This window comes from Pinus tabuliformis, chromosome 6 (assembly GCF_031772625.1).
Source record: "Pinus tabuliformis cultivar Carrire ecotype Pingquan chromosome 6, CPIR1, whole genome shotgun sequence".
NCBI lineage: Eukaryota > Viridiplantae > Streptophyta > Pinopsida > Pinales > Pinaceae > Pinus > Pinus tabuliformis.
The window spans coordinates 1,037,460,873-1,037,474,601 of NC_142292.1; the positions used below are offsets into that span (position 1 = coordinate 1,037,460,873).

The window sequence follows — 13,729 nt, forward strand, 5'->3', positions numbered from 1 at the left end:
AGTTGGTGGGGTACTGGGGTCAGAACAATACCTACCAGGGAAAAACCAAGGTAGAGGGAGTTTCTACCGAAGCAGATTTCTAGCCAAGGAATCTGGATCAGTTTTGCGGGTGCACAGACGATCGAAGAGGGGTGACTTGATGATTGGCAGAAGGCTTTCCAGGAGGGAAATCGGGACTCAGAGGGAGTCCAACAGAGAACTTCCAGGCGGGAAGTACAAAGACTCAACAAGAGTCGAAAGGAGAACTTCCAGAGGGAAGTAGAGAGACTCAGAGGAGTCGACAGAAGAGCAACAAGATGGCCGTGAATGGGCTGAGGGATCATGATAGGCTGGACGGGGTGTCCAACTTTGTGGTCTGGAAGGCTAGGATCCTGTCCATTCTAGATAGGCATTGCATCAAGGGCTTCGTCTTGAGAACAATGGCTATCCCAGTTGACTCGGTAGCTAATGGGAAGTACGAGGAGGCAATGGCCAAAGGCAAAATGCATCATCCTTGATAGGGTCAAGGATCATGTGGTCCAACATATTGCCAAGAAGGAGATGACAAACGAAATGTGGGACACCTTGAAGAGGTTGTACCAACATACTTCTGTGCAGATGAAGATGTTACTTGAGAATCAACTATGGTCATACCAGATGCAGAAGGGGGAGCGGATAGATCACTTCCTCAGTTGGTTGAAGGAGATCTGGGACCAACTGATTTCCATAGGAGCCATGCTGGATGAGGAGATGATGGTAAGGACCGCACTTAACGCAGTCTCTGAGGAGTGGGAGACATTTGTCTAGAACATACTGGGCATGGCAGATCTTCCAAATTGGGAAGAATTGTGGGCGACTCTTCGTCAAGAGGAGATTAGGCGGTTGAGCAAGGCGGGAAGTAGCAACAAAGGAGTCCAGATCAAGAAGGAAGAGGAAGATGATGCAACTCTGGCATTTGTGGGAAAGCAGGAGAAGAGGAAGAAGAAGGACCTTTCCAAGGTCAAGTGCTTCCACTGTGGGGAACTAGGTCATTATGCAAACCAATGTTCAAGGAAGAAGAACAAGGGAGAGGCATTTGAATATAAGGCAGCGCCAACGAAGGCGAAGAAGGAAGTCGAGGAGGATGACGATTGTGCCATGAGTGCTCATGTACCTCTAGAGAAGAGGTGGGGAGACACCAAGCTGTAGTCAGGGCGACTACAGGCGATGAGGGGCAGGATCCTTGAGGTACCCAACCTTTTGGATTATACCTTGCTATGCGAGCCTCGAAGAGTAGCAGGACTGGCAGATGTCGGTAGAGACGGATGAAGATGAAGCGGCAGAGAGTGCTACAGTGTAGGAGTCCCCGCGCAACGCGAGGCTAGCAGGTTGGAACAATGCAAGTGGAACAGAGAGTGTTGCAACAATGCAGGATGGCACAAAGAGGTGTGCAATGGTGCGAGATGCAGGGAGTTGTTGCAGCAACGCAGAGACCAGTAGAGGGAGCACTTGTTAGTGGGGCAGAGAGCTTTAACATCGGGAGTGTTTCTAGCCTAACAGGGATGCCAAAATTTGGGTGTTTCAGTTACTTACTTCTCAGTAACTAAGTTTCAGTGCTGGGAGGATGGACCAGTAGCAACACGATGCAGCATGATGAGAGGGGGTTGCAGTGCTGGGAGGATGGACCAGTAGTAGCATGGATGCAGAGGGAGCTACTGTATGGATGCAGCAGTGGCAGTGGCAGGGCCATGGGCAGCAGTACAGGATGCAGCAGTGCAGAGGATGTTGGGCGGGGAGGCCTAGCATCAGCACAGGTATCGGTGCCGGATAATCAAAGTGATGCTCAGTGAGGGGGGTATTACTAGAGCACAATCCTCGCTAAGAGGGAGTGTTGATTTGGGTTAGCATCAGATGTGCTCTAGCCATGATAATTGGTGGAGATGCTAAAGCACATGAGATCTCCAAGACCCAGAAATGGTTTGGGGCCTGGGCAGATTCTACCCGGTTTAAGAGATATTAAAAATTAATATTTTTAATGGAGTTCCTAAGTCTAAACTTAGGAAAAATAAAATATTAATGGGTATTAATATACAACTGGGTTAGAAGGTTCCAAAAGTCACAGATCAAGCCAAATCTAATCTTAGTCGTTGATTAGAGATTTAATCTTGGCCGTTGAAGAACCAACGAGAAAAGTATAAGAAGAGGCTTGGGGGTCAATTGGAGAACACACCAGAGTAATCAATCATTCGATTTACTAGAGCGGGGTTGCTAAGTAAAGTCGAATCAATGATTAGCAGTGAGGGTCAGTGAGTACTAAATAGAGAAGCAAAGATAGTGCCGAGAGACCAGTGTAGAGGCAAAGAGGTAGACGCAGAAGCCAGAGCAGGCCATGCAGAGCCCAGCAGAGACAATGCAGAGGCCAGAGGGCCTGCGTCATCCACGTAGAGGGTAGCAGGAGTGAACAGAGGGTCACCGAGGTTGCACAATGCCTCAGAGGGCTGACGCAGAGGGTTCTGAGGCTGACGCAAAGGCCAGAAGGGCTAACACAGTGCTTCAGTGTTGCTGGAGAGGTTTTCGTGGGGCAGATTTTCTAAATATATGCTTCTGAATAGAGAGGTATTACTGCCAGATTATTTTCTCTGTCGGTTGAGCCGGTTTGGCACCCAATTGTACTCAAGGATAGATTGCATAATAAAATAAACCCTTAGAATTGCTGCACCGGTTTTCTCGCATTGGGTTTTTTCGGGGACAAGTTGTCCAAAAATAACGGTGTCACTTGTGTGTTTGCTATTTATTTCAGTTGTTGATCTGTAGATGGTTGAGACTGTAATGTGTTAATTTCGATGTTTATATGTTTAAATAACTTGTTGGTAATTAACAAGTTGGAGAAATAAACCAGAAGAATATAGATAAAATTTCTAATGGATAGACTTAGAAATTTCAACATAATGTATCTATAGTGAACGCTATACTTTGTGGTGGCATTTCTCTCTACAGTCGCATTGTTATCTTTATAGTGACTTTAATACATGACCATGATCTACATGTAATAACGTCATCAGTGACTTTAATGCAAGACAAATGATATTCATATATACTTATGACGGTGATATTGACATGACATTAACTTTGAGATGACTTTACCCTTGTATGGATAGTAACCTTGTTGATAGTGTGTCATTGCCATCGCAACAATAAATTTGATATGACAGAGACTTTGACATAGACAGTGACAGTGACCTTGTTATCGATAGTGACAGTGACCTTGTTATCGATAGTGACAATGACAATGACCTTGTTGTCGACAGTGATAGTGACCTTGTTACCATCAGTGACAGTGACAATAACTCTTATATGGCAGTGACAATGATACATGTGACATTACCCTTGCTCTTATGATACCTATGATACAGTGTTAATTTTAGGCAACCATGGAATGTTCTATGCTTTAGAGCATTTTTACTTCAATTTCTTTATTAGCCCAGAATAAATATTCAGATTAGCAATCACATCAGCATGATAGTAAAATGCAAATAGAACATAAACATCAACAGTAGAAGACAAGCCAAGACAAGAGGACACAAGATGTAGCACCAGCCAAGGACAAACCTCAATATGGGGAAACCCTTGATCAAATCTTCTCCTAGTCTTCAATAGTTTAGCAGAGAGAGATAGTATAATTTACAAATCTGATAATTTATAACAGCAACAAAAGAGCCCTAACCAGAAAAGTCAACGTTGGTCAATAGGGCAGATTTGACCCTTAGCAAATTGGTCAACTTCTGCCTCCAAACAACAAGATAAAACAACCCTCAATATAGTCAAATTTAGCCCAGTCAAAGTCTGGTCAAACAACCACCTGCGGTCAGCCCTAGCTGCAGGCAGTGCTAGTCAACAACCAACGTTTAGCCTTGATTTCTATGCCCAGAAATGCGGCTTGCCCAAACAGAGATAGCCCTCACAAAAACGCAGTCAAAGGAGGTCAACACCATGCTGGTCAACGCTTGGTCAAACTGTCTAGAAATTCGGCCTCCTGAAATTTCGCTCCCCTGATATTTTGGCCTCCTGAAATTTCGCTCCCCTGAAATTTCATCCTCTTGAAATTTCGGACGTGTGGAGAGAGAGAGGCCCATAAATCTGTACCCAATCAATGAGGAGAGAGAGAGAAGTGTGAAGATGAGTGTGTCCAAATGAGGCTAAGGCATCATGTATTTATAGCAAATGTTGAGGGTGAATAGATGTGACTATTGGGCGTCTGAGCCTACATAAGTTTGCTGGCCGACCTTAACAATTTGTCCATAATCAAAATAAATTTACAACTTCATTTGTACATGTTGGAATCAGATGATCTTTAGATCAATCCTACACCTCTCGGAAAGAGGAATCCAAGAAAAATATCATCTGTCATAAATAAGATGACCCATGTGGAGTTTGGCCCTAGTTGCCAATTTTAACACTCCCTCTCAACTAGGGAGAACTCCATCTGTTAATCCATCTGCCAATCTGTACTATCTCTGCCATCAATGCACTACTCTGCACTAGTTTGCTCTGCTCTGCTGAACTATGAAGAAAAAGAAGTGATCGAGAATATATCATACCATTCTCTATTGACCCGAAGTCAGTCCCAAATAAAAGAGTGTCTTATTATTATACCACTCTTACTAACCTGAAGTCAGTTCCAATCAAAAGAGAGTGTTTCATACCACTCTTACTGACCCGAAGTCAGTTCCCATTGATCCCAGATCAATGTCAGTCATCCTAGCATAGGGAGTACAGTAGTACACGACGCGTCCATTGGTAGTACTATGGTCCCTATCCTCATTTCCCTACTCATTGGCCAGATGAGAGGCACTTCCCATGAGTCCCAGACTGCATGGGTAGGATGTCTCAGCAGGAGAAGGATGAACCACTCATCTTGCCTACATGTCGCCAAGGGGTATCCTAGGGGAAGGCTGAACCACTCACCTTGTACATAACAAACCACTAGGGGAAGGCTAAACCACTCACCCTATTGTTGCTCATTGCTCCAAGAAGTACCCCAAGCCCCCGGAGCTCCCAGAGCTCAATGTCCATCTCATACAGGACCCTCATAAGAGGGTCTCTCTACGACTCCAAGTTGTTCTCGAAAGGCTAAGAACTTGACCTTCCCAAGGGGCTTTGTCAGAATATCGAGGACTTGCTCATCAGTCCCAATGTGATGGAGCCTTATTGCTCCTCGTTGTACCATATCCCAGATAAAGTGGTTCTTGATATCTATATTCTTGGAGTGATCATGAAACACGAGATTCTTTGATAATCAGATCCCACTTTAGTTGTCGCATAGGATCACGGTGGTATCCAACAGATGTCCAAACAACTCACTGAAGAGCTTCCTCAACCAGACCGCTTCACAGGAGGCCATACTAGCAGCTATGTATTCGGCCTCTGCGGTGCTCAAGGAAACCGATTTCTGCTTCCTGCTCGTCCAGGATATTGAAGCAGAACCCAACGAAAAACAACATCTAGAAGTGCTCTTGCGATCCACCACACTGCTAGCCCAATCAGCATCATAATAACCGTGCATCCTCACATCTCCGACCGTGAATATCAATCCATGAGTAATTGTGCCCCAAAGATATATCAGAAGATTCTTGGCACCAATCCAATGTATATGATGAGGCTCAACCATATATTGGCTCAATGTGTTAACTGCAAAACATATGTCCGGACGGGAGTTCACCAAGGACGTCAGTGCTCTTATGAGTTGACAATACTCAGAAGCATTTCCCAATTCAGGTCCAACAACACTACTACATAACTTCTGAAAGTTAAGTTCCATCGAAGTAGTCACAGGCTTGCAGTCCACCATCCCAAATCTTTCCAATATCTTCACAACATATTTTCCTTGAAAGAGGAAAATTTCACCTGGCTTTTCCCAGACCTCCAACCCTAGGAAATAGTGCATCGGTCCTAGGTCCATCTCAAATTCAGAAGCCAATTCCCTCTTACATTTGTGAATGAGAGGGTCTGCGATTCCATCATCTCCATGCTTGATTTTGTAGAGCCACTTAGAGGTGACAACCAATTTGTCCTAGGGTCTAGGGACCACATCCCAGACATCGTTCTTCATAATTGACTCGTATTCTTCATTCATAGCATCCTTCCATACTTGTTGCTTCACGGCTTCTTCGAATGATGAAGGCTCATTTGAATGATAGTGCTCATGATGGTCAAGTATCCTTGATACCTGTTCGGCTTCTTGCTTTCACTGAAAGTCCCCCTTGGTACAATGTGTCTCTCGACATCTTCGAGAGTCTCCCTAAGCCATGAGGGTCTCCTTTTGGAGGAGGGCTCATGAGGAGGAGGATAAATAGGATCCATAGGTTCATCAGGCATCGTTTCGTCTTGTTTTGCACCCTGATTTCTGGTGTCAACTTCTTTGTCCTTAAGATAGGAAGGTTGTTGATCTTCCGGAGGGCCATATCTTTGTCGAAGGTGACATCATGGCTTATCTCAACTTCCTTTTGACCAACCACATAAATTCTATATCCCTTAGAATTTTCACTATAGCCCACAAAGATTCCTTTCTTCTCAAATGCACACAATTTACTTTTTTTTTCTCTTTCGGCACATGAAAATATACGGGACTTCCAAAAGTTCTAAAATGAGAGACATTGAGTCTCTCACCAGTGAACATTTCTTCAGGAGTCTTGGAGTCCAATGCTTGATGAGGAAATCAGTTTTGAACATATACAAAGGCATTTGCAGCTTTAGCCCATAGAAACTTCGGAAGGACTTGATCATGAAGCATGGCACAAACAACTTCTACAATAGGGCGATTCTTTCTTTCAGCCACACCATTCTGCTCAGGAGTGTATAGCATTGTAGTCTCCTTCTTAATGCCAACTTCTCTGCAATAATCTTGGAATTCATTGGATTCGTACTTGGTCCCTTTATCAGTCCTCAATATCTTGATTTTCTTCTTGGTTTGATCAAGGCTTTGAAGTGTCGGAACCAGGTGAACACTTCATCCTTCTTCTTTAAGAAGTAGATCCAGGTCTTGCGAGAATAATCATCCGTAAACGTGAGATAATATAAGTACCCTCCCAAAGAGTTTACGAGCATCATACCAGATATGTTGAAGTGGATCAATTGCAATATATCTGTGGTCTTGCTATTACTTGAGGGGAATGGTCCCCTTGTAAGTTTTCCTTCGGCACATCCCAAACATACACCTTCACGCTCTACTTTGAACTCGGGCATACCTGTCACCATCTGTCTCACATTGGGTAGGACCTTATAATGAAGATGGGCAAACCTCCGGTGCCATAGTTCAGATTGTAGAGATGTGTTGCAAGACATGGCTCCCAATGGGATTCCTCCAACTTGATACAAAGTGTCAACTCTAAACCCATGAGTAAAAGCATCTTTAAAATTTCTTTTCCAAATACATACCTTTCCATCGATGAATGCCACCTTGAATCCTTTGTCCTCCATGGCTAAAATGGACACCAGGTTCTTCTTGAGATCAGGTACATATAATACTTCTTGCAAATGAATAGTGTTACCTTGTTTCAATTGAAGGGTAACATTCCCTACTCCCTTCACGGGATAGGTGGCATCGTCTCTAAGGATGATCTCCAAGTTTGTCTCCTTTTCTATCAAATTAGAGAGGGCTTCCTTATATCCGGTGAAGTGCCTTGAGGCACCACTATCAATCAGTGAATTTCCCAAAGTGTCCAGATGAGAGGCAGTGGAGAGGGCCGATATAAGACAGTACTCTTTTTGCTTATTGTTAACAACATTTGATTCTTCATATCTGGAGTTCCTTGATTTCTTGGAGGGTCGACCATTTCCTTGATGTCCCACATTCATTTTCCCTTTGCCATTGGCCCTGCCATTCCTTTGATCGTTGTTGTTGAAGTTGCCCTTGGAATGATTGTGATCATCATCATGCGATGTGTCCCTTCTATTTGGACACTCCCTTGCATAGTGGCCAAACTTATTGCAAACAAAGCACCTACCCTTCCTTCCTCCCTTAGATCCAGGTTTTCCATGGAAATGACCTTTAGACCCTGCATTATTTCTCCTTTTGGCATGAGCGAAGAATGCAGTGGGGTTGCTTCTATTAGAAGGCATTTCTTGCTCTACCATTCTTGTTTCTTCTTGAATGCATCTCGACATCAATTCTTCAAACCCTGGAATTCGATCATTGTTGAGGACGGTGGTTCTAAATACATACAACTCAGGTGGGAGTCCCCCAAGGGTGGTGAGAGTAAGTTCCCTGTTAGGAATGCCTTCTCCAATCGAGAGTAGATCATTCTTGATCTTCGTAATCCTCAAGAAATAGGATTGAATATCCTCGTCCTTGCCCTTCTTAATATCCTTCAACTTATTCTTGAGAAATAGAATTTGATTAGCATTACTAACCTTGAACATGCCGACCAACATGTCGTAGATCTCCTTGGAGGTCTTCAATTCAGAGATGTAGGGCACCAGATGCTTGTCAATGGAATCCCTATAATCTTCTTTGCTTTGACTTCATCCCTATTGTACTTGGTCTTTGCAGCAGTCGGTGCATTTGAAGGAGGTTCAAGGATTTTACCTTGCACATAGTCCATCAATTCTTTTTCTTCCAAGGTCAAATCAAGAGACATCTTCCATCCATGATAGTCAGATTTATCATGGAGCTTGTCTTCATCCGGGAAGTAGGATGAGGAACCCATTGAACCTTTTGTCCTTGTTCAATTGTCTTCGGTGATTTCTCTTTCACTCTTGCTTGGGCTTTGTCTTCACCTCAACTTTGATACCATGTTAATTTTAGGCAACAATGGTATGTTCTATGCTTTAGAGCAATTTTACTTCAATTTCTTTATTAGTCCAGTATCAATATTCAGATTAGCAATCACATCAACATGATAGTAAAATACAGATAGAACATAAACATAAACAATAGAAGACAAGCCAAGACAAGAGGACACAAGATGTGGCACCATCCGGGGACAAACCTGTTATGAATATAATTCATAACAATTAGATAAATAAAATAAATATAAATATTAAATAATTAAATATTATTTAGGTTAAATAATCATTAAATTAAGTGAAAAGGCATGTCTAAAAGACATGCCCTTTCACGAAAGGTCACCTGCTGAGGTATAAAAGCAGGGCCTCATTGTAACATTCAAATCATCTTATACATTTTTATATATATTAATAAATTATTATATTAAATACCTGTGTGTAATTTTATATTCAAGTCTATAAGTTATCAGTTTTCCTACTTCAGCCATAGTTTTTATGCTACAAAACCCCAATGTGGGGAAACCCTTGATCAAATCCTCTTTTAGTCTTCAATAGTTCAGCAGAGAGAGATAGTATAATTTACAAATCTGATAATTTATAACAGCAGCAAAAGAGCCCTAACCAGAAAAGTCAACGTTGGTCAACAGAGCAAATTTGACCCTCAGCAAATCAGTCAACTTCAGTCAACTTCGGCCTCCAAATAGCAAGATAAAACAACCCTCAAAACAATCAAATTTAGCCCAATCAAAGTCTGGTCAAACAATCCACCTGCGGTCAGCCCGAGCTGCAGTCAATGCTGGTCAATAGTCAATGTTTAGCCTTGATTTTTGTGCCCAGAAATGTGGCCTGCCCAAACAGAGATAGCAGTCAATGCATGCTGGTCAATGCTTGGTCAAACTGTCCAAAAAGTTGGCCTCCTGAAATTCACTCCCTTGAAATTTCGATCTCCTGAAATTTCGGACGTGTGGAGAGAGAGAGGCCTAGAAATCCGTACCCAATCAATGAGGGGAGAGAGAGAGAAGTGTGAAGATGAGTGTGTTCAGATGAGGCTAAGGCATCATGTATTTATAGCAAACGTTGAGGATGAATAGACATGACTGTTGAGCTTCTGAGCCTACAAAAGTTTGCTGGCCGACCTAGACAATTTGTCCATAATCAAAATAAATTCATAACTTCAATTGTACATGTCGGAATCAGATGATCTTTAGATCAATCCTACACCTCTCGGAGAGAGGAATCCAAGAAAAATATCAGCTGTCATAAATAAGATGATCCATGTGGAGTTTGTCCCTAGTTGCCAATTTTAACATACAGTGACCTTGCTCTATGATGATAGTGACTTTGCTATTATGATATATGATGACAGTGACATGGATATGAAATCATGATATGATAGCAGCTCTCTCTTGGACTTGAGTGATTAATAGATCATTCTATTCACAAACGAAGTTGTGAACTGAGGCCTGATGTGATTGATGTATCTTATTCTCATTGTACTTTGTATCTCAGTGGAACATTTGATGAATATCTAATAGAAGAGGAATCTGGTTCGGTTTTTCCCCTTGTGGGGTTTTTTCTTGGTCTCTAACCTAACTCCTGGTGTCTCAATTGTGCATGCTTTTCTTCTACTGTTCTTTACTATTATGTTGCATTGATGTTGTTATTGTTCTCTCTATATAGTTGCTAATGATGTTATGGGGTGAATGTAATATGTAAATGATGAAAAAGTTTATAAATGCAATTATCTATTGCAGATAACAATCTAGCCCTAAAAATTAACATAAACACCTTATGGGTAACCACAAAAACTAACATCTTGGAACTTATAGTTTATGTATCTTGATGACGTTTTCCTTGTTTCCACCTTGACATCCAATATAAATCAATAAATTTGCATATTTGATCTCTAATGTTTTGGATTCACATTGATGTGCATGAGTATATATTTATTTTATCAAAATTTAAAGATTTTGTGTATTTTATTTGGTTGAATCATTTGCCAAGTCAAAATCTGGTTTTGATCAGAGTCCTGTACAAGTTGTAATTTTGGGGCAAATTGCTTTGATCTGAATCTGAGTATGATATAATTGCTATGAGCCCCATATCCACATTATCACAATTCACATTAATGTAGGGAGCCATAAAATTCAGCTGAATAGCACACGGGCTCTATGCCTGCTGGTGTTTGAACCTAGGTTGTTTGCATGGTGACACATTGTCTCAACTACTAGACCACAGCCTGATGGACTGACTGGTGCAATAATGTTAAGTATAATTTTGACATGGCTGATGTCGAAACTGCAGACGTAAGTTCCTCTTTGCAACCTTTATGGTAAATGCTCAGTATTTCTGCAGGAAAGGGTGCTGAGGAAACATAAACTATGAAGTCTACTTGAGTGGAAAATACTATAGCGTTTTATCGCCACTTTTATCAGGTTGCAGCCTATCTTTTTAGGTTTTAGACTCGGGTGTGATTTCTTAATCTTAAAAAAAGTCATTGTGAGGCTAACATTTGGTTATTTAGGCTGTGTTTTGCACAAAATATTTGTTTCATAATAATCAGCAGATGCATGTGGACAAGAAATAATACTGTTTCATCATAACTGGAGCAGGGTAATGAAGTGATAGTTATGGTTGTTTTAAGCTACGTTTGTTGCACATTATGCATAGACCTATGTTGCACGAAACTTCTAGGAACCCGACGTTTCGGGCTGTACCCATACCTGAAACTCGACTGAAACTCGACTGAAACTCGACCATCATGTAATCATCTATGAGAGTTAATATAGACTTGGTTTTCCTTCTAAATTGTCATCTATGGGTCTTATTCCCTTTTTACTTGCAAGATAATGTGTTATTCACTTATTTATAACTTTATATATATATATATATATATATATATATATATATATGTATGACGTTTCAGTCGGTGTTTCGGCCGAAGTTTCCATTTTTGGGAGGTGACGTTTCTAAATGTACCCGTTTCGGAAACTCCAAAATGTTTTGGTGTTTCGTGCAACTTAGGCATAGACACTGAATAAAAGTTTTGTATTTCCCATGCATGAAATGTCTACCAGTACTGTTGTTAGAATGAATTTATATCTCATGTCTGGGGAGATATTCATCCAATTTGTAAAAGTTGTTCAATAATTTGGTTCTCATGTGAAGGATGCGATGTTTTAGGTATAACTTCTCTGATTTTTATTTATTTATTTAAAAAAAAATAAATCTCACCAGAGGTCAAATCAACTTATTTAGTATTATTGTTTGCTTGGAGTGATAAATCCCATTTAGAACAGCATATATGACTCCCTGCCAAAAAGCTATCCACCATCTAAAATACCTTGTTTCTGCAGATGGGAGAAAAATCTTGGATCTGCACATTTACCTGAAATGGTGTTTGGAGAGAGCTCCCTTGAGTTGGTTCATGAGGAAACTGGAATTAAAATTCATTTTAATGCATTTGATGCTCTCCAGGGATGGAAGCAGGAAGCCTTACCACCAGTTGAAGTCCCAGCTGCAGCTAAATGGAAGTTTAGAAGGTTTGAGTTATTACTAACCTCAATGTGGTATGAATAATAGGTAACAACATCATGCAATTATGCTAATGGTCCTTGAAATGAAGGGACTGGCAGTGTTTTGTGATGGAATTTAAGCCAACTTATTGTCCTCTTTTCCCCTAATCTTCAAGTTTTTGTTCTAGTTCAATCAGAGCTCATAGGAAATGGGGTTTTGCTAGTCCCAGCACTTGTATTATATTTGTTTTGAGTTATAAAAAAATGAACAGCATGCTAATGTGTAAAATCTTTTATTTTGGCTACTTAATATGAGTTATGTTGCTATACAGTAAGCCAAGTCAGCAGGTGATACTGGATTATGATTACACATTCACAACACCATATTCTGGCAGTGAAGCACTGGAACCCAACAGAAAACAGGTTTGCATTCTTTTCAATCTAAGGACTGGCTGTTAGAGGATTTTCAGTGTAGTCATTTCTAATTAACATTGGAATGCCTCTTGAGAGAAAGGTGGAAATGTTTGACTGAGATATTTTGAGTCAATTTTCTACTGCATTGTGCCATTGTGAGTCATTTAATGGACATGTGCTTTTATTCCTTCCTTGTCTTAAGTTTATAAATAAAAGTTGGGTTTTGGTAGCTTCAATCTCTCTTTGTTTTAATGCTTGGGTTGACTATGGTTCATTTTCAAAATTTCATATATATAGCACTTGCTGACATAGAATTAGCCAAATGCCCAACAACATTGGCAACAACCAGTTGAACTAACTCCCTGGATTATATTATAATAATAATAACTAAATTAAGAAAATAAATTTTAGACATAAAGATTAGTTTTATGAACTTTTAGAAAATAGAACTACATAAAACCATGGCGGGACACATTTTTGACATAACCTATTTTTCAATGTTGAAAATATGGGTGTAATCTTCAATTTTGGCCATGGCTGACCTTATATTATATCATTATTGTATTTGTAGGCTTGCTAAGGCTAACCTTGTACATGTAGGATCAAAACTCTATCGGGAAAAGCACCCAACCTTTGAGTTGGGTATTTACACATTCTGTCTCATTTGTATTTCTCATTGAAGTGATTCATTCATTATTGAAGTGATTTTCCTAAGGGGTGCACTCCCTCTTGTATTTGGGTTTCTTTCCCTTGGTGTAGGACTTGTTCTTGGGTTGTTCTTTCTAGTGCTCCTCTTGTGTGATATATCTTCAAGTATTGTGCTGCGCTAGTGCTGGTTATTTTTTCTTTATAGGTTTGTGTTGGTTTTGCTTGAATTTCTCTCTCTTGTGAATAGCAACATGGTATTAGAGCGGGTGTGACTCTCACTTACTATAGTGATTGATTTAAAATATTTTTCGATAATAGCATCATTTAAGGCTTCTTTGCAATTGGGGAATAAGGTTCTTTTGGATCATCCCCTTTTAAGGGTTTAAGCCTTCCTTCAAGGTCAACACACT

The 13,729-nt window shown here is 40.7% G+C and overlaps 1 protein-coding gene across 2 annotated transcripts in view; it reads left to right on the top strand.

Annotated features, from left to right (window-relative positions):
• The window catches only part of LOC149262525 (TIP41-like family protein), a 249,842-nt gene that overhangs the window by 184,666 nt on the left and 51,447 nt on the right, over positions 1-13,729 (top strand). For both annotated transcript variants that reach the window (XM_089424848.1, XM_089424850.1), the window contains exons 2-3: positions 12,099-12,284; positions 12,590-12,680. In XM_089424848.1, the coding sequence (XP_089280974.1) occupies positions 12,099-12,284; positions 12,590-12,680 (277 nt within the window). The remainder of the gene's footprint in view (positions 1-12,098; positions 12,285-12,589; positions 12,681-13,729) is intronic.